The 25714-nt window shown below is 48.6% G+C and overlaps 4 protein-coding genes across 4 annotated transcripts; 2 read left to right on the top strand and 2 right to left on the bottom strand.

Moving 5' to 3' along the window:
* The first annotated feature begins 92 nt into the window (after positions 1-92).
* On the top strand, positions 93-1129 carry LOC148834000 (chymotrypsin A-like). The gene is made up of 2 exons (XM_088915718.1): positions 93-242; positions 968-1129. Exons 1-2 carry the CDS (start codon positions 93-95, stop codon positions 1127-1129), a joined length of 312 nt encoding a protein of 103 aa, XP_088771844.1.
* Positions 1130-7095: 5966 nt separating this feature from the next.
* On the top strand, positions 7096-9887 carry LOC148833999 (tryptase-like). Its single transcript, XM_088916267.1, has 5 exons — positions 7096-7253; positions 7527-7701; positions 8579-8850; positions 9177-9307; positions 9726-9887. The coding sequence occupies exons 1-5, from the start codon at positions 7205-7207 to the stop codon at positions 9885-9887; spliced, it is 789 nt and encodes a 262-aa protein (XP_088772393.1). The 5' UTR covers positions 7096-7204.
* Positions 9888-11601: 1714 nt separating this feature from the next.
* LOC148833998 (serine protease 33-like) lies at positions 11602-14854 on the bottom strand. Its single transcript, XM_088916266.1, has 5 exons — positions 14456-14854; positions 14067-14241; positions 13160-13431; positions 12487-12626; positions 11602-11869 (listed from the first exon to the last, which is right to left on the bottom strand). The coding sequence occupies exons 1-5, from the start codon at positions 14508-14510 to the stop codon at positions 11711-11713; spliced, it is 801 nt and encodes a 266-aa protein (XP_088772392.1). The 5' UTR covers positions 14511-14854; the 3' UTR covers positions 11602-11710.
* Positions 14855-19786: 4932 nt separating this feature from the next.
* On the bottom strand, positions 19787-24992 carry LOC148833997 (tryptase-like). The gene is made up of 5 exons (XM_088916265.1): positions 24876-24992; positions 23761-23935; positions 22189-22460; positions 21886-22034; positions 19787-20303 (listed from the first exon to the last, which is right to left on the bottom strand). Exons 1-5 carry the CDS (start codon positions 24925-24927, stop codon positions 20139-20141), a joined length of 813 nt encoding a protein of 270 aa, XP_088772391.1. The 5' UTR covers positions 24928-24992; the 3' UTR covers positions 19787-20138.
* Positions 24993-25714: the final 722 nt, after the last annotated feature.

Genomic DNA, 25714 nt, shown 5'->3' with positions numbered 1-25714 from the left:
AAAGAACATTTCAAATTTTCAATTCTAATTGTTCAAATCCATAAACTCAGAACGATAACATTTGAAGGTGCAGACTGGCTATAGTCTCAAAAATGTCTCCTGTGTCTGCAGTTCCCCTTCCAGAGCCCAGGACTCTGCGCAACGTGAACCTCCCTGTTCTGTCGAAGGAAGAGTGTGAGGATTACTGGCCAGTTAAAGGTGGAATGTTCTGCGCTGGAAGTGGAGCAGTGGGAGGCTGCTATGTGAGTCATGGGGGGGGGGGGGGCTGATGAACAGGACAGAGGTCTCTAGAGCTGCACAACAGAGGGATGAAGGACTGGGAAAGAGAGCTGTAGGGCTGTAGGACTGTAGGACAGATGGCAGTAGAGCTGAAGAGCTGTAGGGCAGAGGGCAGTAGAACATTAAAGATGCAGGATGGAGAGCTGTAGAGATGCAAGACTGTAGGACAGAGAGTTTTACACCTGTAGAGCTGTAAAATAGAGAGTTGTAGCATGAAGGATAGAGCTTTAGCACAGTAGGGCAAGGAGCTGTGAAGCTGGAGAGCTGTAGGGCAGAGGGCAGTAGAACATTAAAGATGCAGGATGGAGAGCTGTAGAGATGCAAGACTGTAGGACAGAGAGTTTTACACCTGTAGAGCTGTAAAATAGAGAGTTGTAGCATGAAGGATAGAGCTTTAGCACAGTAGGGCAAGGAGCTGTGAAGCTGGAGAGCTGTAGAAGGCTCTTCTACAGAAAGTAGGACAAATCACTCTAGAGCTGTATAGCTACAGGATGCAGAGCTCTGGAATAGAGGAGCTATGGGGCTGAACTGTAGGGCTTGGGCAAGGAAGAGCTGGATGGCTGTAGCACATGAGACCTGTAGCCCAGGGTGCACTTTGCAGAAGAGAAAGGAAGACACAGCCCTCTTTGCCCCTGACAGCCTCTGTCCTTCTCTCCCCCTGTCTCCCTCTCCATCACTCTCTCTGCAGGGTGACTCTGGGGGTCCCCTGGTCTGTATGAACGCCGGTCACTGGGTCCAGGTGGGAGTGGTCAGCTACGGCCAGGGAGACTGCTCTCCTCCCTTGAAGCCCACAGTCTTCACCCAGGTCTCCAGCTACAGGAACTGGATAAAGAAGAAAACTGGTGTCTGAGGCTTCTGCTCTGACCTGCAGACAGCGCCCCCACCTGGCTGGATGTGTCGCCTTATCCTCTGCTTTAACAATCTGATACTCTGCCTGCTGTGAGAGATCAGTTATCCTGCGACTCTGTCAACAGCTCAATAAAACTGCAAGCATTCAAAATCCTGGCCTGGATACTGAAGTTATTCACAGAGTAATCAGTGAGGATTGGGGTACACATAGAGAATGGGGTTCACTGTTAGACTGACAGGAATCAGGGAGGATAGGGGTACACCTGGAGAATGGGGTTCACTGTTGGACTGACAGGAATCAGTGAGGATTGGGGTGCTCATGGAGAAGAGGGGTTCACTGTTGGACTGACAGGAATCAGTGAGGATTGGGGTGCTCATGGAGAATGGTATGAATTATTAAGAGTGTGGATAGATACTTTATTGATCCCGTGAGGGAAATTGCAATGCAACAGCAGCTTAACACAGACACAGTGTAACGAATGATACAATAATACAACAATACAATCCATACAATACAATCAGTCCAGTGAGTGAGAATTGCACTAAGAAGAGTTACTCATGGTCCAGAACACACAAAGAACAAACCAGAAACGTGAATTCTTTATTCTCTGGCACAGCTTCGGTGAGAGGAGTAATTATCCAGGCGCACTTAGTTAAACAGATATTTATTACAATGACAGGACACCAACGACGCTACACATAGCATACAACACACACGTTACATTATGTGCAGTATCTCAAAACAAGGCATTTCAGAGGCCAAAACCCAGGTCACCCAGAAAACCCCAGACTGCTACTAAACACTAAACTCATAATATGCCTACAGAGGCCACACAAGAGATCAGCTGCCTCCTAACTAAATACAATCCAACCTGCAGTTAAATCTCTCTGCACCCTGGGTGCCACGAGGTTAAGGGGAGCCTATATCCCTCTCCATATAAATACACCCTATGTAGCGATGTGTTGGTCAGGACCCTGTGCAGATGGTATAATGGGAAGTGGAAACGGACATGGGGAGGAGACAACGAGGAACTGGGCAGGTTGACAAACAAAGGGGGGATAACTGTGCTCGGGTGCTCGGGTGCTCAGGGAGGGGTGTGGCCATGGCGAACTAGTCCAACTGGAAAATCCAGGGCGAAGACCAAGAGTCCAGAGCCGGGAGATTCATCCAAGACCAAAACAAGACAAGGCTTAAAAAACCAGAAGGGGATCTGGTGCGGGGACAGGGAGTCAAACCGGGGTAACGAGGCAAGGCACGCCGAGCCCCGGACTCAGATGGGCAGGACGCCATGGTGAAGCCAATGCCGGGTCTCTCCTGGACCCACTGGTAAGGATAGCGGGAGCACAAGTCTTAAATAAGGAGACAGAACAGGGTTCAAGTGCGTGTACTCAACTAAAATGCGAAAGAGCTGGGAGACCCTTAAGAGGAGGGATTGTGATCGTGACACCCTCAGCAGGAAAGACGTATAACCGATCTTATATCTTTTATACCCTGGTTTTATTCCCTGTCCCTGCACCTGATCCCCTTCCGGTCTCATAACTCTGCTCTCCTCACTGTCCCCCAAGCCTGTCTACACTCTGTGGGTGACAGGGCCTTCTCCTGTTATACCCCCAAGCTCTGGAACTCTCTGCCCAAGGATATCTTCTCTAAACTCCTTCAAATCCAGACTCAAGAAATCCAGACTTCAGAAAAGCCTTTACTGAACTGGTTCCATTCTTCAACCCTCTGCTTTTCTTAGTACCACCATCCACGCTCTCCTCTGTATGTTGTAATTGTGTTTTATCTTGTGTATTCTTTTTATAATTATTATTATTATTATTATTATTATTATTATTATATTGTCTGTTTCTGTCCTGCTTCTTTGCAATCAATAACCCACAATGCCCCTAGTTATGCTCAGGTAAACTTTACAGTTGTTTCTGCTCAAGGGACGCCCCCCCAGACCTCAGCAAACATCCTCTCTGCTTTGAAGTTAGAAGTGTTTAGCCTTCCAAGTGTCACAAACGTTATCTGAAATCTAAGAGACACTTCTCAGTCACCTAAAGCTGTAACAGTGTTATGCACAGTTTTGGTGAATAGAAAACTAATTCTGTTCTGGGAGCAGTGCAAAGAGTTCGTTCTTGGACTAGAGGAACTGAATCTCTTTAGTCTTGAATAGACTAGGTTAAAGGGGAACTTGAACTATTCAAATTCCCCGAAGCCTTTGAGAAAGGCAAACCAGTGGACTTCTTCAGAATGACCAGCGCTATGCAGGCCAGAGGACAAGAGTCATTAAAGCCACCATCGAGAGGAACTTCTGCACCAAAGGATTGTGGGAGAGCAGAACAAGCCTCCCAGGGGCAAGTTTCCTTCAAAACTTCTTGATGTGTAATTTTTCAGTTCTCAGTAAGTATTAATTATTAATTTGTGTAAATACCTCAAGAAGCTGTTTCTTGAAAAAAGCCTGGGTACCTGAATGTCAGGTAAAGTCATCAGCTCATTCTTTCCTAGTGTCTCCAACAATCAGGCATCTTGTCGGATGCCTCGATCTTTTAATGACTTCTGATTCTCTTCCTATCCTTATTCTTACATATCCATGACATCTTACGTTCTTGTCTTGAGACAGTGTTTGGAGTTTCTGACGCTGTTCTGAAGTGGTTCAGCTTGTACCTTTCTGATCACCAACAGGTTGTCTCTTTCGGGGTTTGAGTTGTGAAGCTGGTTTTGTGAAGTCTGTGGGTTTCTCAGGGCTTGATACTGGGTCCCCTACTCTTCAGCAGTTAAATGTTGTGTTATCTGTGTTATCACTAACTGTGGCTGAAAAGCTGGTAAACAAATTTGTCTTCTCCAGAATTGACTACTGTAATGCTCTACTTGCTGGGGTTGCTAAATCCACATTGAACAAACTCTAAACTCCAGTATGTCCAGAATTCGGCACCCAGAATCCTGTCCAGGTCATGTGCAAGTGATCACATCACTCCTGTCCTGGAGTCCCTGCACTGGCTTCCTGTCATGTTTCATGTTGACTTCAAAATCCTCATGCTCAGCGATAAGGCTCTGCATGGCTTGGCACCTCAGTACCTGTCTGAGCTACTATCGTCCTACTCCCCACTTCACAACCTTCACTCTTCTTATTCTGGTCTCCTGTCTGTCCCCCAAGATATTCTACACTCTGGGGGTGCCAGGGCCTACTCCTGTTGGTCTCCAAAGCACTTGTGGAGCTCTTTCAAACTTAGACTTAAAACCTTCTTGTTCAGAAGAGATGTTCTGAATTATTATTATTATGACTTTCCTCCCATCTCCAGCTCACTGTCTTGTACAGAAGATGCGTGATTGATTAGAACTGGAACACAAGAGAAGTCACAAAAGAGGCCCGTTTGATAGTTCTTAGCTGATTGATCTCAGGATCTCGTCCAGCTGTGTCTTGAAAGAAGCTGAGGATGGGCTTCAACCGGCATAGCTGGGCTGCTTGTTCCCCACCCCCACCACCCTTGGTGCGAAGACGTGCCTCCTGTTCTCAGGATTTTAATGTCCTTCCCTGTAGTTTCTATTTCTCTTCCCTGGCTTGTGGTTCAGTACATTTAACGGTGTCAATTTGTGAGATCCGTGTGTACATGCCATCTCCCTGACCTTCTGTTTCTAGGAATCAGCTCGGCTGCTTGATCCCAGGATGGTTTCATGAAAAAGAAGGCTACAGGTTTTAACAACATGGCCGGCCAGTGCTTTTCCCTCTCCTAGCAGTGCGGCTGCTGACCTCCCAGCCCCGAGCGTGACACCGGTCTCTGATGACGCTGTGGTCTCGGCGTTTTGCTGACGTTGTGCAGGAGGGAGAGCTCTGTGGGTCTCTGTAGCAGAGATGGTACGCAGATATCCGGGCCGCGTGGTTTCTGAGTGGGCTGGCTGAGACACACAGAGACATCCAGAGACAAACAGAGACACATGCAATCCTTCTGCAGCTGAGGCGAAACACTGGGCCTTCGGGTTTGGAGGAACACAAGACGATTGCAAACGAGATGAGGCCTTTAGGCCCTCTGAGCCCACAGAGTAGTTAGCAGCTACGTGATCTGAGAGTCTCACCCGGCTGTGTCTCCAAGGAATCCAGGGTATCAGCTCGTGCCATTCTCCCACCACCCTTTGTGTAAAGAAGTGCCTCCTGTCCTGATTGCAGGATCTCATCCATCGAAAGGAATCTTGTTCATCAACGAGAACTTGTTCATCTCAGGATCTCATCCAGCTGCGTCCGGGGCAGGGGTTCTTTACACAAAGGGTGATGAGAGGATGGCTCGGGCTGCCCAGACATGTTGTTAAAGCTGATTCAGGAAATGGCTGGATAAGATCCTGGAATATGATGGTAATATCGAAAGTTGAACACTGTCCTCCTATCTGTGACCTGTCTTATTAGAGTTGTGACCTAGTAATCTCAGGACCTCATCCACCTGTGCCTGGGGGGGGGGGGGGTTAACAAAGAGGGTGGTGGGAGTGTAAAACAAGCTGCCAAGCCATTTTGTTGAAGCCCATACCTTTCTTTCAGGAACTTGATTCATGAGATCTTGGAGATGAGCATGACAGTAATTCTACATGGGTTACAATATACAAATTATATACAACATAATTCTATACGGGCTGATGCGAGACCACTCTGCTCAGACAGCTGCTGCAGATCAACACTGGATAACACGGTGCTGTGAACTCAGCCTACTTTCCTCGTGGTCTTGCAGTTGTGTTCTGTTCTGAGTCACTTCTTATCATTCTGTACCATTCTCGCATTGATGACTTGTCTCTTTCCCGATCAGATCTGATAAGCCGCTCGCTCTGATGAAGAGCAGACTGATGATCTGATTATCTGAGCAGCACTGCAGTGTGGTCTGAGCACACAGCTCTGTGGCACTCAAAGTGTTCCTGTAAGATCCAAAATCTGCAGCTCATCTGTCTGCAATCACTCAAACGGTCCAGGTCAGGGCTGTCCAGTCCTGGTCCTGGAGGGGTCAGTGTGTCTGCAGCAGGGCTGTCCAATCCTGGTCCTGGAGGGGTCAGTCAGTGTGTCTGCAGCAGGGCTGTCCAGTCCTGGTCCTGGAGGGGTCAGTATGTCTGCAGCAGGGCTGTCCAGTCCTTGTCCTGGAGGGGTCAGTCAGTGTGTCTGCAGCAGGGCTGTCCAGTCCTGGTCCTGGAGGGGTCAGTCAGCGTGTCTGCAGCAGGGGCGTCCAGTCCTGGTCCTCGAGAGGGTCAGTTAGTGTGTCTGCAGCAGGGCTGTCCAGTCCTGGTCCTGGAGGGGTCAGTCAGCATGTCTGCAGCAGGGGCGTCCAGTCTTGGTCCTGGAGGGGTCAGTCAGTGTGTCTGCACCAGGGCCGTCCAGTCCTGGTCCTGGAGGGGTCAGTCAGTGTGTCTGCAGCAGGGCTGTCCAGTCCTGGTCCTGGAGGGGTCAGTGTGTCTGCAGCAGGGCTGTCCAGTCCTGGTCCTGGAGGGGTCAGTCAGTGTGTCTGCAGCAGTGCTGTACAGATGCCGGTCATTGTGTTTGAAGTGGGGCTGGTGCTGGAGGGGTCGGTCTGTGTGTCTACAGGTCAATTCAAAGCTGAAAGACACAAAAATCTGGCAGAAGCAGGAAAATATTTGAATTCGTCCTGATAAGCCTAAAAAATAAAAATGAACTTTCATGAGTCCAGATTCATAGTGACCTTTAACCCCTGAGTGAAGACACTAGAGCACTGAAGGATTGGAGACCAGGGCTGGAGAACAGTTTTTGCAGCTCCTGTCTCCTCTGGGTGTCTTCTCAGCTGAGCTCTCTGAGGTGCTGACTCAGACTCTGTGGTCTGTATTCTGTGGGCCCACTTGTTTTTGTGTACTTTTGTTTCCTGTGGGAGTGGTTGGTAGCAAGGTGTGTATATATATAAAATGCCACAAGGGTGTTTGATACAACAGGAGGGAGAGACGTCTTCTGTCTCCTGCAATAGTTGGGGTGGGTCAGTCTTCTGTGTCCAGCACTAGTTAGGGAGGGACTATCCTCTGTGTCCATCACTAGTTGGGGAGGGACTGTCCTCTGTGTCCAGCACTAGTTAGGAGGGACCGTCCTGTTTGCAGTGAGACGTTAGAAGAGTGAAGATGCTTTTCCTGCAGCTGCTGTTTGGGATCCTGATCCTGGACTCTGAAGGTAAGAGCAGAGTTATTCTACTACTGACTCTGTTACTGCTCTTGTTCCTGCTTCTGTTAAAACTCATCACACTAATAATAAGCAGAACCACCTGGATGTTCCCAGTCTGGAATCATTCTGTCTGTAATCAGCACTACAGACCACTGTCTCCAGTGTCCAGCTCTCCTCTGTCCAAGGGCTCTATACTGGTTAGTCAGGGTGTGAAGGAGGGACAGTGGTCCTGGATGACTGGTCTCAAGCCTGTTCTGTATTATGCCCTCTGTGTCTCTCCAGTGTCCAGCTCTCCTCTGTCCAGGAGCTCTATAGTGGGAGGTCAGGAGGCACTGAAGGGAGAGTGGCCCTGGATTGCCTATATTGAAATTGTGAGGTTTCTTAACCAAAGAAGTAAATGCGATGGCACCCTCATCAGTGATCACTGGGTTCTCTCTGCGGCCCACTGCTTTAACAAGTGAGTGTCTGTGTCTCACGGATTTCACACCTGAGTCTGTGTCTCACTGATTTCATGCCTGAGTCTCTTTGTCTCACGGATTTTATGCCTGAGTGTCTGTGTCTTACTGATTTCACGCCTGAGTCTCTGTGTCGCACTGATTTCACGCCTGAGTCTCTGTGTTTCACTGATTTTATGCATAAGTCTCTGTGTCTCATGGATTTTACACCTGAGTCTCTGTGTCTCACTGATTTCAATCCTGAGTGTCTGTGCCTCACTGATTTCACGTCTGAGTGTCTGTGTCTCACTGATTTCATGCCTGAGTGTCTGTTGTTTGCTTTTCACCTGCTCTTGTTTCTCTCTCTACTGGAGGTTTGTCAATCTCCCTGTCACATCCTTGGTCCTTTAGCCTGTGCTGTCCTATTTGTGTGTGCATGTCTATGTGTTTGTCCCTCTGTCTGTCCCTTTCTGTCTGTGCACCTGTCTCTCTTGTGACTTTCACAGTAACCTGTCTCTCTCTCTTAGCACTGTCACTGTTACTTTTCCATATCTTATGTATGTCAATGATACTTGTTTCACTCTCTCATGACCCATACTGTTACTCGTCTCTCTCAGGGTTGTCACTGCTACTTGTCTCTCTCTCTCCTGACTGTCACTGTTACCTTTCTCTCTCTCCTGACTGACGCTGTTACCTGTCTCTCTCTCTCTCCTGACTGTCACTGCAGCCTGTCTCTCTCTTCTGACTGGCACTGTTACCTGTCTAGCTGTCTCTCTATCCTGACTGTCACTGCTACCTGTCTCTCTCTCCTGACTGTCGCTGTTACCTCTCTCTCTCCTGACTGTCAGTGTTACCTGTCTCTCTCTCTCAGGACTGTTGCTTCATTGTTTGCTTTTCCAGAAATGACCAACTGAGAGACTCCAAGGTGACTCTGGGCCGTTACCAGCTGTCGAACCCCAGCAACAATGAGCAGGTCTTCTCAATAAGGAATGTCATCGTTCACGGGAACTTCAGTGATATCATGACAGGGAACGACATCGCCGTGGTGGAGCTGGAGGGGAGAGCGTCCCTCAATGGTTACGTCAAGCCTCTTGCCCCACAAAACCTGCACACAGACTTCACCAGAAACTCCAACTGCTGGCTGGTGGGCTGGGGCAATATCAACGGGAACGGTAGGTGATCCCAGGGGCTGTTGGGTAGGTGCCTCTCTGGCCAGGGCAACATCAAGAGGAAGGGTAGGTGATCCCAGGGGCTGCTGGGTAGTTGTTTCCCTAGTTTCCCTTGTTTCCCTCTGCTTTTCCTAGTACCACCATCGACCGTCTCCTCTGTGTGTTGTAACTGTGTTTTGTCTTGTGCATTCTTTTTATTTATTGTTGTTGTCATTCTGTAAAGCGCTTTGAGAAGCCACCTTTAAAGGTGCTATATAAAATAAAGTTTTTTATTATTATTTAAAGATGCAGGCCATCTATTGTCCCAAAATCGTGTCCTGTGTCTGCAGTTCCCCTTCCAGAGCCCAGGACTCTGCGCAACGTGAAACTCCCTGTTCTGTCGAAGGAAGAGTGTGAGGATTACTGGCCGGTTAAAGGTGGAATGGTCTGCGCTGGAAAAGGAGCAGTGGGAGGCTGCTCTGTGAGTCACAAGGGCAACTGAAGACACAGTAGGACTTTAGGACAGAGAACTACAGCATCAGAGCAGCAGAGCTGTAGGACAGAGAGCAGTGGAGCTGTATAGCTGTAGGACAGAGGGCAGTAGAGCTGTAGAGATGTACATCAGAGGGCTGTGGAGCTGTACGCTTGTAGGACTGAAAGTTGTAGAGCTGTAGGACTCAGGAGTGTAGGACATCAGGTCACAAAGCTGTTGGACCATAGAACACAGAACTGTAAAGGTGAAATGTAGAGCTGAGGGACAGAGAGGCTTTTAGACTATCTCAGCCTCAGGGCTGAGGGACTGTTGAGCAAGAGAAGGGAAGAGTTGGTTGGCTCTCTTTGCCCCTGACAGCTTCTCTCCTTCTCTCCCCCTGTCTCCCTCTCCATCACTCTCTCTGCAGGGAGACTCTGGGGGTCCCCTGGTCTGTATGAACGCCGGTCACTGGGTCCAGGTGGGATTGGTCAGCTATGGCCAGGCAAACTGCTGTCCTCCCTTGAAGCCCACTGTCTTCACCCAGGTCTCCAGCTACAGGAACTGGATAAAGAAAAAAACTGGTGTCTGAGGCTTCTGCTCTGACCTGCAGACAGCGCCCCCACCTGGCTGGGTGTGTTGCCTCATCCTCTGCTTTAACAATCTGATACTCTGCCTGCTGTGAGAGATCAGTTATCCTGCGACTCTGTCAACAGCTCAATAAAACTGCAAGCATTCAGACTCCTTGATTCATTTTTTTAGTGAAAAAGATGGGACACTGAGGGACCAGGACAGACATCACACTGAGGGACCAGGACAGACATCACACTGACCGACGAGGACAGACATCACACTGAGTGACCAGGACTTGCTCAACATTACTGTGATTTTCCTCTGCCTTCTGTGAGATTTGAAGTCCAGGAAACTCTGCTGCTCTGAGCTGAGCTGTGGTCTGCTCTTGAGAGAACGGCGTCTCTCGGGGCAGGACGAGCAGACCAGTGATAGATAGCTAAGATACCGTCCCTGTGTCAGGGGGCTGCGGTCTGGCAGTCGGTCCTCTCTGTCTGCATTCTGCACTGATGCAGGAGGAGCTGTGAGAGTACAAAACTGTCACAAACTAGGTCACAAACTAGAGCAGGCCTTTCTGCCCATCTAGGCCCGCCGGGAGTTAGGAGCTAATTAATCTAGATGTCTCACCCAGTTCTTGAACAAAGCCCGGTTATCGGCTTCAACAACATGGCTGGGCAGCTTGTCCCACACCTCCACCACTCTTTGAGCAAGGAAGTTCTTGCTGTCCTGATTGAAGGATCTCTTCCAGCTGCAACTCGAGAAAAGCCAGGGTTTTAACTTCAATGACACAGCGGGATTGCTTGTTCCACACTCCCACTGCCCCCTGTGTAAAGAAACAAACAGTGCTTTGCTGTCCTGCATGAGTATCGAGCTCACAACTCTCAAATTATGATACTGATGACTATTTGGGTCACAGGGTCACAGGACACAGACATTGGGGATCCCCCTCCACCCTCAGCACGCACATTGGAGCAGCTGTGGTTTTGGGGTTTCAGGGGTTTTGTGCTTCCTGTAAAGACTGCCTGCCTCTGAGTCTCTCTGAATCACCAACTGCCTCAGGAAGGAAAGCAGCTATTTACATAACTGGGTCTTGTGTGTGTGTGAGATAGTACCCTGTGTGTGAGAGATTGTGTAATTGTGTCCTGTGTGAGTTTATAATAGTACTCTATGTGTGAGATACTACCCTGTGTGTGAGATTCTGCCCTGTATGTGTGAGATTGTGTGATTGTGTCCTGTGTGCATGTATAATAGTACTCTGTGTGTGTGAGATACTACCCTGTGAGCGTGTGATTCTACCCTGTGTGTGTGAGATTGTGCCCTGTGTGTGAGATTGTGTGATTGTGTCTTGTGAGTGTGCATGTGTAATAGTACCGTGTGTGTATGTGTGAGATTGTGTGATTGTGTCGTCTGAGTGTGCTTGTGTAATAGTACCCTGTGTGTGTAAGAGATTGTACCCTGTGAGTGTGTGTAAGATTGTGTTCTGTGAGTGAGGGATTTAGCCCTGTATGTGTGTGCATGTGTAATAGTATTCTGTGTGTGTGACAGTACCCTGTGCGTGCTTGTGTTACTGTGCCCTGTGTGTGTGCGATTGTATTCTAACCTGTCTGTGTGCATATATGTGCGAGTGTGTGTGCATGCCCGCATGTGTGCGAGTGTAAAGTGTGAAGAGGGGAGATGGAACAAAAAAAACCTAATGAAAAAACACACACACTGGAACAGGAACCACAGTGTCACAGTATCCAGACTCATTTTACTGTAGTTTGATTAAAAACAAAATCAGAAGCAGAAGCTGCAGGGAAAGAGAGTGCCAGCAGAGGGCGCTGACCCTAGGACTCAGTAGAACTATCAGACTCCACTGTTCTCCTGCACCCAGGTCCTGTAGCTGGAGACCCGGGTGTAGACCCCAGGGAAGTTGGGCCGAGCGCAACCTCTTCCAAAGCTCACAATCCCAGCCAAGGCCCACTCTTCCTCCTTCTTACAGGCCAGAGGACCTCCAGAGTCTCCCTGCAGAGGGAGAATCAGTTAATACATTACTCCTTCTCTTTAAACTCCGTGACTCTGGACTCATGAAGACAGTAACTGGCTCAGTTCAGCCCCTGAGAGCATCAGTCCTTCAGTGCTCTAGTGTCTTCAGTCAGGGGTTAAAGGTCACTGTGAATCTGGACTCATGAAGACAGTAACTGGCTCAGTTCAGCCCTGAGAGCCCCAGTCCTTCAGTGCTCTAGTGTCTTCAGTCAGGGGTTAAAGGTCACTGTGAGTCTGGACTCATGAAGACAGTAACTGGCTCAGTTCAGCCCCTGAGAGCCCCAGTCCTTCAGTGCTCCAGTGTCTTCAGTCAGGGGTTAAAGGTCACTGTGACTCTGGACTCATGAAGACAGTAACTGGCCCAGTTCAGCCCTGAGAGCCCCAGTCCTTCAGTGCTCTAGTGTCTTCAGTCAGGGGTTAAAGGTCACTGTGACTCTGGACTCATGAAGACAGTAACTGGCTCAGTTCAGCCCTGAGAGCCCCAGTCCTTCAGTGCTCTAGTGTCTTCAGTCAGGGGTTAAAGGTCACTGTGAGTCTGGACTCATGAAGACAGTAACTGGCTCAGTTCATTCCCTGAGAGCCCCAGTGTGACTAACCTGGCAGCTGTCCTTCCCTCCCTGCCTGAAGCCAGCGCACATCATGCTGCTCCTGAGGTTGTTGTAATACCGCCGACAGCTCCTGTTGTCTATGATGGGGAGTCTGACCTCCTGTAGAGTCTGAGGGGGCTCCAGAGGCACTGGGGTAGGGTGAGAGTGAGATTAAAATTATTGATTCCCTGAGGAGAGGGAGTCACATCTGAAAAATAACGCTACTGACAGGAGGTCCTCTTGATATGAGCTTGTATTATCAACAGTACTTGAAAAGGCCCCTAGAGGGTGCCTGTGGTGTTATTTCAAGGCTCTGGACTCCAGCCAGGTCCTGCCAGAGTGGTTCTGACAGGCACTACTGTGAAACTCCAGAGGACATTTTCCATAATGTGTACAGAGGGGCACAGCAGATAGGGAAGAGGCAGCGGGTAGAACGCCAGCCCCTCCCAGGGTTGTAGAAAAGGGACACAAATTAAGCTATCTGGGCTGTAATATAACACAAATATCAGAGGGCATCAGAACTGGGGTCCTGATCTCTGTATCTGAGCTCTATTAACACAAACCACAGCAGGTGTCCCACCTGGAGTCCTGATCTCTGTATCTGAGCTCTATTAACACAAACCACAACAGGTGTCCCACTTGGAGTCCTGATCTCTGAGCTTCACTAACACACAACACCTACCATTCTCCTCCTTCATCCCCCAACCTGTGGCCCAGCACTCTGAGCGTCGGGTGAAGATGTCAGTGCTCAGAGCCAGAGTGATGGGCTGGATGTATTTGGTGAGAGACACGGGCGTCTCCAGCTGTACAAGGGCGATGTCGAAGTCCTGCGCCTCGTCAGAGTACAGCTCATGCACGATGACTCTCCTCATGGAGCGGATTACCTGATTCTGGCTCGGGAAGGCTAGCTGGTACCCTCCCAGGACAACGATAGCCCTCCTCTGTGTGGACCGTCTGAAAGACAGGGCAGTGGTTGTGTCAACACACCATCAAAATAATTGTCTGAGTTATTCTGAGTGTCGATTTTTGTTATCGCTCCTACTGTAGTTATTAACATTACTACCACTGCTATAGTTTGGAAGCCTAATGACAGCTCAGTGGCAAACAAAAGGAAAAGTGTTTAAGAAACATTTTCTGTATTTTTAAAACAAATGTCAATTTGTATAATAATAATAATAAAAGAGCTCAGATACAGAGATCAGGACTCCTGGTGGGAAACCTGCTGTAGTTTGTGTTAATAGAGTTATACAGAGATCAGGACTCCTGGTGGGACACCTGCTGTGGTTTGTGTTAATAGAGCTCAGATACAGAGATCAGGACTCCAGGTGGGACACCTGCTGTGGTTTGTGTTAATAGAGCTCAGATACAGACATCAGCAGTCGGTGGGATGTGTGTTGTGGTTTTTGTTAACAGAGCTCACATACAGAGATCAGGAGTTGGTGGGATATGTGTTGTGGTTTGTGCTAATAGAGTTCAGATACAGAGATCAGGAGTCGGTGGGATGTGTGCTGTGGTTTGTGCTAATAGAGTTCAGATGTCTTGGTGAGATACTGTAGATGTTGTGCAAATGATATACATGATAAACTCACCTATTCAAACAGTGAGCTGCAGAGACAACCCACTCCTCACTGATCAGAGAGCCACCGCAGAAACAAAATTCTCTGGACAAATCTGGGAGTGTAATGCAAGCCATCCAGGGCCACTGTCCCTCCTCTGCATCCTCACCGCCCACTATAGAGCTCCTGGACAGAGGAGAGCTGGACACTGGAGAGAGACAGAGGGGTTAATACAGACACACTGACTGGACACTCCAGTACATTAACACTGCACTGAGAGAGAGGGGTTAATACAGACACACTGACTGGACAATACAGTACATTAACACTGCACTGAGAGAGAGAGGGGTTAATACAGACACACTAACTGGACACTCAGTCAGTGTACATTAACACAGAGAGTGCTCCATTTCAACACTTACCTTTAGTGTCCAGGATCAGAATACACAACAGCAGCTGTAGGAAATGCATCTTCATTCTCTGATTGTCTTAGAGGACACAGGACTGTCCCTCCTCCACACTGCTGGATACTGGAACAGATGACTGACCTTCCCCAGCTATTGCTGGACAGAGAGGACTGACCCTGCTAACCACTGCTGGATACAAAACACTGACCCTCCTCAACTACTGCTGGACACAGAGCATTGACCCTCGTAACTACTGCTGGACACAGAGGACTGACACTCCTAACTACTGCTGGACACACAGCACTGACCCTCCTCAACTAAAGCTGGACACAGAGGACTGACCCTCCTCAACTACTGCTTGACACAGAGCTCTGACCCGCCTCAACTACTGCTGGACACAGAGGACTGACCTTCTCCAGCTACTATTGGACCCAGAGGACTGGACCTCCTTCACTTTATATAGGCCTGGCTGCCACACAGTTTTGCAGATAGACACACCCCACACACAGATGTGCACATACTCACAGTGGGATTGCAGCTGCTCTGTGTTCTGCAACTCAAACCGCCAGCTTGCTGGAGCTCCCACCCACAGTCACAGTAGGGCTGTCGTGAGTGACTCAGCTCCTCTCGAGCCCCAGCGGGTCTGTAGAGACAGCCGAGGACGGCCCCGTGCTCCGGTTGCACTCCGAACCCCTCCTGCCTGGAAGATCGGGGCAGGCTTTGCAGCTGAAGCCCTGAGTGCGAGGTCAGGCGAAGACTCTGCCCCCTTTTCTGTTTCAATGCACTCGACGTCTCAGATCATACCAAGGGCCGATGGGGACCAGATATTTTAAATGGCTCCTTCTCGGTTGCGAGCTTTCTTATTGTCTTAATGAATATTCTGATCTGAACTCTGTACGTGCATACGCTTGATTGAGGGGTCAGATCCAAGGCCAGTCTGGGTGTCTCCTTCCCTGGTCAGTTACTAAATTGTTAAGTGTTTTCTGTGGGGTTGACTTTACACTGGCTGTAGCAGAGTGGGAGTACAGGAGCATGGGACTATATTGCATTGCAATATGGGAGAGTAGGAGTATGGGAGCACAGGAGTCTGGGATTTTGGGAGTCTAGGAGTGTCGGACAGTGATGCTATGGGGTGAAGTAGAGTATGGATTTATAGGAGTATAGAAGTAAGGGAGTATAATAATATGGGAGTATAGGCATATGGGTGTGTGGAAGTACAGAATTATAGGAGTTTGGGAATATAGGAGTACTGGAGAATGGGAGTATGAGAGTATGGGATTAAAGCTGTATGGGAGTCTGGAAGTATGGAATTCAGGAGTATGGGAAAATGAGAGTATAGGCACACGGGAGTACAGGATGAGAGGAATATGGGACTATTGGAGTCTGGGGGTATAAGAGTATGGCATTTCCAGAGTATAGGAGTATACTTAGCAGCTTTCCTCTCTGCCTGCTCATGATCACAGTCTGGGTCACTTCACACTGTGAAGGTATCTAATTTTAATTTTTTAATTTCTCTTTAATTAGTAAAATCCCAACAGAGTGGAAGCCAAAGCACAGTCATATATGTTTGGAGCAGCAATAAGACATGGTCGTCATGCGCTGGATAAGCACAGACCTTTAATTGTGCAGTTTCTCCTGCCTATTGCTATCATTAACGTTAAAAGTTAAAAGTTATTGCACTCATGATTAAATCGTGACTAACTCAACGTCTTTTTTAAGGTGTAGTGGGGGGGGGGGGGGTTGTGAATTCGACTCAACTCAGGGGTGATCAATAAGAATTTCTCGAGAGGCTGTCCCCCTCTTCCCCTCTTCCGGCGTTGCCTCACTGCCCGTTGGGGGAATGAGTTCGTTAATGACTGGGCGCGTTTCCGTCCTTAAACCACACATCTGGTCATCTTGCACAAGCTACTCTGCCCCTTGTCAGGCTGCAGCCATTACTTAATCATTTGTTAATAAACCATAGATAGAAAAACGTGTTCGGCGTCAGTGGTGCAGTGGTGAGAATGTCCTCACAGAGCTGGGGCTGTGGGCTCAGGTTCTGGGGTGCGGTGTGTGTGGAGGTCTTGTGTTTGCTTGAGTTACCTCCTGGAGTTCCACTTTCCTCCAGCAGCCCAGAGATATCCCGGGAGACTAAGTGACTTTGAGCTAACTGGCTCCCTGTGCTCATGCCTGTGTCTGTGTGCTGTCCCATGATGGACTGGACTTTCTGCCTGATGGGATAGGCTCTGCCCCCCCGCAACCCAGAAGCAGATGTAGAGCTGAGAAAATAGATGGATAATTCCAAATTTTGGGGGGAATCCTCAGACTAAAGACATACTCCCCAAATTTGCCGATGCATTTTTAGAAGAGGGAGACAGATTTCCATTATCTTTTGGGCACCCAATTTATATAAGAAGGGAGATCATTAGCATTTTCAGTATTAAAAGTATTATCAGTGTTAGTATCAGTACTAGTATCAGTTGTAGTATTAGTTTCTATAGTTTATCAGCAGCTATATCACTCTGCAGCTCACCACTGGCAGCCCACTGGAGCTCAGCAGTGTGAGCCTGGTCAGTACCTGGAGGGGAGACTCCTGGGAAAGCTAAGGTTTCTGCTGGGAGAGGTGTTAGTGGGGCCAGCAGGGTGCGCTCACCCTGCGGTCTGTGGGGGTCCTGATGTCCCAGTATAGTGATGGGGACACTAGACTGTAAAAAGGTGCCGTTCTTCGGATGAGACGTAAAACCAAAGTTCTAACCCTCTGTGGTCAGTAAAAATCCCAGGGTGTTTCTCGAAAAGAGTAGGGGTGTCACCCCGGTGTCCTGGCCAAATTTCCCCCTGGTCTCTACCCATCATGGCCTCCTAATAACCCCCCTCTTGAACTGGCTTCATCACTCTGCTCTCCTCCCCACTGAGAGCTGCTGTGTGTGAGCAGACTGGAGCTTCATCCAGGTGGGGGGACACACTGGTGGGGGTGGAGGGGATCCCCATGACCTGTGAAGCGCTTTGAGTGGAGAGTCCAGAAAAGCGCTATATAAGTGTAAGCAATTATAATTATTAATTAGTTTCTATGTTAGTGTTAGTATCAATTTTGGTATCAGTATTAGTGCCTGCATTAGTACCATCATCAGTATTAATATCAGTATCATTATTAATATTGGTATTTGCATGAAGATTGATATAAGTATTGTCATCCATCTATATTTCTATAGTTTTACCAGCTGTAGATTCTAGTATTCTAGGTTTAAATATTATCATTGTGATTGTTAGTATCAACAGCAGCAGAAATATTTAAAAGAAGTGCATCCTGGCGCACGATTTCACAAAGTTATAATTTAAGGGGTTTTTTTCTTCTGAAGCTGCAAGAGGTTTGCACAAGCTGTGCTGAAGAAACCAATCCGTTATTGACCACAAATCTGGCAACGTTTCACAAAGGAGAGATTGGCTCCCCCAGTCGCCTGCCAACGGCCCGCGGTTGAGAAACCAGACCGCAGCCCTGATTCAGCAGGATTCAGGATTCCCCTCTCTGCCTCTCGCTGCTCTCGTTGTTTCCTGGAGCTGTTGATTCATAGAAACCATGACTTCCTGGATGGGCAACTGGAGCTGAAGACTACAAGCCAGAACTACAAATACCAGGAAGCTGTGTGGCACCAGAGGGCCAACTGACAGTTTCACGGGGGTGATGGCTCACAGAGGTTTTCCACTGGCCCTTCCACTAGCTTGTGTATACAGTATAAGGCCTTGGCAAAGACAGTCCTAGTGCCTTTGTTTACAGATTGGAATCTATTTGGGATACATTGAAGGAAGTAAGTTGAAAGGGAAGGGACTTTTGGGGAGCTTAAAAAGAATTCTGTAGGAGAGGTTTTGTAGTTTAAAGGTCAGAGGAAAAGATGTTCTTTAGGAAAGTAATCAGGTTTAGTTTAATTGTAAGCCTTGTAAGAATGTAAGAACTCACCTGCAGTGCCAAGAGGTCATTAAAACTATAACCTCTCTTGAACTTCTGAATTGCTTGGATGCTCTTCCACTTTGTGGACATCTGGGAGTTTTAGCACTGTCCACTACACTTACTACTCCAGCAGCCCTACTCCTACTGTCAGTGTCCTGGGACCTGTACTGACCAGCAGTCAGGACACCCCTACTCTTACTGATGGTATCCTGGGATCTGTACCGACCAGCAGTCAGGACACCCCTACTCTTACTGACAGTGTCCCGGGATCTGTACCGACCAGCAGTCAGGACACCCCTACTCTTACTGACAGTGTCCTGGGATCTGTACTGACCAGCAGTCAGGACACCCCTACTCTTACTGATGGTATCCTGGGATCTGTACCGACCAGCAGTCAGGACACCCCTACTCTTACTGACAGTGTCCTGGGATCTGTACTGACCAGCAGTCAGGATACCCCTACTCTTACTGATGGTATCCTGGGATCTGTACCGACCAGCAGTCAGGACACCCCTACTCTTACTGACAGTGTCCTGGGATCTGTACTGACCAGCAGTCAGGACACCCCTACTCTTACTGATGGTATCCTGGGATCTGTACCGACCAGCAGTCAGGACACCCCTACTCTTACTGACAGTGTCCTGGGATCTGTACTGACCAGCAGTCAGGACACCCCTACTCTTACTGATGGTATCCTGGGATCTGTACCGACCAGCAGTCAGGACACCCCTACTCTTACTGACAGTGTCCTGGGATCTGTACTGACCAGCAGTCAGGACACCTCTACTCTTACTGACAGTGTCCTGGGATCTGTACTGACCAGCAGTCAGGACACCTCTACTCTTACTGACAGTGTCCTGGGATCTGAACTGAGCAGCAGTCAGGACACCCCTACTCTTACTGACAGTGTCCTGGGATCTGTACTGACCAGCAGTCAGGACACCCCCACTCTTACTGACAGTGTCCTGGGATCTGTACTGACCAGCAGTCAGGACACCCCCACTCTTACTGACAGTGTCCTGGGATCTGTACTGACCAGCAGTCAGGACACCCCTACTCTTACTGATGGTATCCTGGGATCTGTACCGACCAGCAATCAGGACACCCCTACTCTTACTGACAGTGTCCTGGGATCTGTACCGACCAGCAGATTAGACAGCTCTAATCTTACTGACGGTGTCAGGTGTCAGGATACCAGTTTAACACCTGGAGTCTAATTTACAACATTGGGTCCTGCACCTATTTTAGGAAAAAATGATTTTTTAAGGGGGAAACTGCTTTAGGGGTATTTTGACATTTGTACTGTGACTCCCGAGATGAACATCTGTATTGAAAGGCATTGTAATATTCTCAATTTTAAAGGATACTTTAAATCTACGGAATGCAATTCCCAACAAATTACTCAGTCCCCAGACGAAGAGCTTGAATGCTTGCAATTTTATTGAGATCTCAATACTGAGACAACTACATATGATGTTTCATAGCAGGCAGAACAAAGCTAAGAGAAGAATCTTATGAAAGAGAGAGGAGATCACGGAGAATGCATCAGTAATAAACACACACAACAGGACAGGAGACACAGTGAGAGAGAGAGGAGATCACAGGACAGGAGACACACTGTGAGAGGAGGTAATCCCCCAGTGAAAATTCACTCACATCAGGAGGGTGAAAGAGAGGAGGTAACAGTGGGAGCAGAGGTAACTGAGCCGATTAAATAAAATATTGGATTCAGTTAAGCCTGCAGTTTGCCAGCGAGCCAGCCAGGGGGCGCTGTCCTCAGACCCCGGTGTGATCCTTTATCCAGGCCCTGTAGCTGGAGACCCGGGTGTAGATTCCAGGGGACAGCGGGACAGCACAGCGGAGCCCAAAGCTGACGATCCCGGCCTGGATCCAGGGTCTATTCTTACCCTTCTGACAGACCAGGGGGCCCCCAGAGTCGCCCTGCAGAGAGAGCGGGGAGAGTCGGGGGTGAGAGGTCAGGAAGGTCAGTTGAGTGCAAGGACTTGCTCTGGCACAGGTATAAAGTGATCATTCGCACGAGATGTAGTCAGGATTCCAGCTGCCGAATTCTGAAGTAAGATAAAATCACCTTTTTAGCCATATATAATTTCTAGCATTAGGAATTTGTCTTTTCACAGACCCCAGCTTGCTCTCCCTGAGAGACACAGACAGAGAGAGAAGCTTGGGGTCAGAGTGCAGGGTCAGCCATTTATACAGCAACCCTGGAACAGCAAGGGCTAAGGGCCTTGCTCAGCTCAGGGGCCCATTGGAGTAGGATTCCTCTGCTGGCCACAGGAACAGATCCTTAGCTACAGAGCCACTGCTCCGCTCTCTACTTCTCCGAAGTTTGTTCGGAGTAGATTGAGAAACCCCAGGGAATTGGGGATTGCAGAGATCCTAGAAACTCCCAGGAATTCTAGAAAAAACGAAAGTGTTGACCAGCTTTTCAGCTACAGTCAGGGACAACATAGGACGTGGTCTGGCAATATTTCCAAGATGGAAGAAAGATGTTTTTACATTTTACACTATTTGCACATGTGGGTCAAACGTTAAGTCTGGACCAAATATCATCCCCAGGTTCTTCAGTTTAGATTGAAATTCAAGTGCAATGCCAACCACAGTTAGGGTTACTGCACTGGCTTTACATCGTTGATGTGACTTAGTCTCGTCGCAGTTTAGATGAAGGAGATTTTGAGTGCTCCCAGGTTTTTATGCCAGATGCAGATACAATTAGAGAGAGCAGAGACAGCCACATCAGTCAGGTTTAAAATGGATGTAGATTTACATATCATAGAAGTGATACTTCAGACCACGTGATCTTAATAGCTGACCAAGTGGGATCATGTAAATGGTGAAGAGTAGGGACCCAGTATCGAGCCCTGAGGAACTCCAGACTTCACAAAACCGGCTTCAGAACTCAAACCCCCAAGAGAGACAAAGTGTTGGTGATCATTAAGGTAGAAGGTGAACCATTTAAGAGCAGCATCAGAAATGTCAAACAGTCTTAAGACAAAAAAAGTTCTGACGGGAGCAGTCTAAAACAGGTCTAGGAGATTAAGAATAGAAAGAGAACCAGAATCAGAATCCATAAGAAGATTAAAAGTGACTTTAACCAGGACAGTTTCCATGATTTATAACTGCCATCATATCGGGACAGACTCATCTACACCTACTCTCTCAGTTCAGTTTATTTGTCATATGCATCAGTGCAATCAAATGCTTATGAATCAGTGATACTCAATGGAATGTCCACATGCACCTGTCGGTCTTTAATAATTGCTGAAAAGGTACAAAAAGATCACAACAAAGACATACAGATGAGGAGCAAAGAGCAACCCATCACCCCTCTCCGGTGGCATGTTAGATTACATCAGCATACACACACTCTCTACACTCGCAATGTGAACCTGCAGTATCAGGACGATCCAAGGACAGTCCTGCCTACAAGAACACTATCAAAGTGACCCAGCAATGGTGCAGGAAACAAGCAAGCAGGCCTGCCCAGCCATTACGCTGAACCTACCTGACAGGTGTCCTTGCCTCCTGCCTCGTACCCGGCACACAGCATCTCTGGCAGGATGACGTAGTGATTCCTGAACATCCTCTGACAGTCCAGGCTGTCTATGATGGGGAGCCGGACTTCCTGGAGGGTCATTGGATCAGACAGAGAAGCTGCAAAGCAAGAACGATACATTGCAAGGGAGAAAGAGGAGTGTCTGACATCCCAGGACGCACCTCCACGTCTGATCTGATCACACGGAAGGATCGCACAGCACGCCCAGCATGGAATCGAAAATTGAAACTGAACACGGCACACAGGTCCTACCCTCGTTCCCCACGTTGCCCCAGCCTGTGGCCCAGCAGTCCCAGCTCTTGGTGATGTTGTCGGTGGTTTTGGCCAGGTTGACAGGCTTGACGTACTGGTTGATGGTGGCGGGCTTGTTCAGCTCAATCAGGGCGATGTCAGCACCTTCTTCGGCATCGTGGTAGCTCTCGTGTACGATGATCCGCTTCACTGAGTGAATCTGCTGGAACTCATTGGAATTCAGCACCTGAAAGTCTCCCAAAATGACTTTCGATTCCCACCATTTCAAGGGGCTGCAAATTAGAGTACAGAAAAAAAATTGTTGCTGTGAGACCTGGACCACTAGTTGTTTCAGTTAACAACTCAGGAAACGGTCAGTAAGAGTAGGGGTGTCCTGACTGCTGGTCTGTACAGATCCCGGGACACTGTCAGTAAGAGTAGAGGTGTCCTGACTGCTGGTCTGTACAGATCCCGGGACACTGTCAGTAAGAGTAGAGGTGTCCTGACTGCTGGTCTGTACAGATCCCGGGACACTGTCAGTAAGAGTAGAGGTGTCCTGACTGCTGGTCAGTACAGATCCCAGGACACTGTCAGTAAGAGTAGGGGTGTCCTGACTGCGGGTCAGTACAGATCCCGGGACACTGTCAGTAAGAGTAGAGGTGTCCTGACTGCTGGTCTGTACGGATCCCAGGACACTGTCAGTAAGAGTAGAGGTGTCCTGACTGCTGGTCAGTACAGACCCCAGGACACTGTCAGTAAGAGTAGGGGTGTCCTGACTGCTGGTCGGTAAAGATCCCAGGACACTGTCAGTAAGAGTAGAGATGTCCTGATTGCTGGTCGGTACAGATTCAAGGACACTGTCAGTAAGAGTAGGGGTGTCCTGACTGCGGGTCAGTACAGATCCCAGGACACTGTCAGTAAGAGTAGAGATGTCCTGACTGCTGGTCGGTACAGATTCAAGGACACTGTCAGTAAGAGTAGGGGTGTCCTGACTGCTGGTCAGTACAGATCCCAGGACACTGTCAGTAAGAGTAGGGGTGTCCTGACTGCTGGTCAGTACAGATCCCGGGACACTGTCAGTAAGAGTAGGGGTGTCCTGACTGCTGGTCAGTACAGATCCCAGGACACTGTCAGTAAGAATTGGGCTGTCCTGACTGCTGCTCAGTACAGATCCCAGCACATCGTTAGTAAGTTAAGGGCTCTCCTGACTGCTGGTTACTACAGATCCCAAGGACACTCTCAGTAAGAGAGGAGTATTAACTCCAGTACCCTGACTACTGGTCAGGAGAGATCCCAGGATAGTATGAGTAAGAGTAGGGGTGAAAGCAAGTATATAGCTGCAGGTAACTATTGTTGGGTTTCACCTCCCAAGGACCCTGCTGAAAAAGTCAGTTTTGTATAAGAAAATGCCTGAACCAGGGGAAGACACTACCTGCTTCCTATCATCGGACCAGTATAGTCTAATTGAGCTCAGACACAGAGATCAGCACTGTATGTGGGACACCTGCTGTGCTTTGTGTTATCAGAGCTCAGATACACAGATCAGGACTCAAGTTGAGACACCTGCTGTGGTTTAGAGTTATAGATACTCACTGTTCCAGGCAGTGCGCTGCAGTGAGAACCCAGCGATCGTTGATCAGGGAGCCACCACATAGACTATGATGTCCATCGAGTGTTGCTGCCAAAAGCAAAGCCATCCAGGGCCACTGTCCTTCCTTTGCATCCTCACCACCCACTATAGAGCTCCTGGACAGAGGAGAGCTGGACACTGGAGAGAGACAGAGGGGTTCATACAGACACACTGACCAGAAACTCCAGTACATTAACACTGCACTGAGAGAGAGAGGGGTTAATACAGACACACTGACTGGACACTCCAGTACATTAACGCTGCACTGAGAGAGAGAGGGGTTAATACAGACACACTGACTGGACACTCCAGTACATTAACACTGCACTGAGAGAGAGGGGTTAATACAGACACACTGACTGGACACTCCAGTACATTAACACTGCACTGAGAGAGAGGGGTTAATACAGACACAGTGACTGGACACTACAGTACATTGAAAGTCAAATCTTTTCTGTGGCTCAAGAAACAGAAAAAAGTATTGGTATCTTTCCGCCAAGACTCACAACTTGTCAAAGGCCAAGGAAGTCCAAAGATGGAAGGAGACACCACAGATGTGGAAAGCATCTTTTTACTCCGAAAACTTGTTTGGCGCACACGGAGCACTGACCCTCCTAACTACTGCTGGACACAGAGGACTGACCCTCCTAACTACTGCTGGACACAGAACACTGACCCTCCTAACTACTGCTGGACACAGAGCACTGACCCTCCTCAACTACTGCTGGACACAGAGGACTGACCCTCCTCAACTACTGCTGGACACAGAGTTCTGACCCTCCTAACTACTGCTGGACACAGAGCTCTGACCCTCCTAACTACTGCTGGACACAGAGCTCTGACCCTCCTCAACTACTGCTGGACACAGAGGACTGACCCTCCTCAACTACTGCTGGACACAGAGTTCTGACCCTCCTAACTACTGCTGGACACAGAGCTCTGACCCTCCTAACTACTGCTGGACACAGAGCACTGACCCTCCTAACTACTGCTGGACACAGAGCACTGACCCTCCTCAACTACTGCTGGACACAGAGAATTTACCCTCTCCAACTACTGCTGGACATTCATCTCTTACCTTCAATCATGTTCAGGATCAGAATCCCAAGCAACAGCTGCAGGAAAAGCATCTTCGTCTTCTCAGTGGACTCAGGGAACTGAACTCTCTGACAGCTGCTTAACGCAGGACTTCTTGTGTGCTGTGAGTGTCTGGAGACCCTGGATTTTATATAGCACATATATGCTGACTCTGGTCACCACTTCCCCTGACAAACGAGTCCTTCCTGAGACCGAGACTCTCGTCTTAGGTGGCAGGAACTGAGAGCCATATCTCAGCTGGACCTGACTTATCTGTGCACAATGTCTGTACTCCAAAGGAGCTGACAGGGCCTAATGGTATCTAACGGTATCTGATGACATGGTAAAAATGGTAAAAATGCTGACAGACCAAGATGGTATCCACCCTTGAAAGAGCTGCAGAATCAGGGTGGGGAACCTTTCCTCCACTCACAGCTGAGACGTGTGAAGATACAGACCCTCTGTGCAATAACACTGCTTCTCTGTTGCTTTGATGAACAGAGACTGAGCTCTGCTTCAGAGCCAGAAGAACATAGACTGACCAGGAGTGAAAAAGTTTTCATGACTCCAGTTCAGAAATGTTTGTGTGTCCAAGGCATTGTGGACTGCTCGTTCTGAACCCGGTGAGTCACCATAAATAAAGGCATGGACGACAGGGAGGTGATGATGATGGTAGTTATTGAGATGATGTTGATGTGAGTGATGGTGATGGTGATGCTGGTTATGGTGATGATGATAGTGATGGTGCTGATAGTGATCACTGTCGTGGAGGTGATGGCTCAGTTTCTGGTCAAGGCTCACAGTAACTGTTTGGTTCCAAACTGAAGAGCTACGCTCCAT

This window comes from Atractosteus spatula, chromosome 5 (assembly GCF_055471065.1).
Source record: "Atractosteus spatula isolate fAtrSpa1 chromosome 5, fAtrSpa1.hap1, whole genome shotgun sequence".
NCBI lineage: Eukaryota > Metazoa > Chordata > Actinopteri > Semionotiformes > Lepisosteidae > Atractosteus > Atractosteus spatula.
This window is presented reverse-complemented; position numbering and strand designations above follow the sequence as displayed.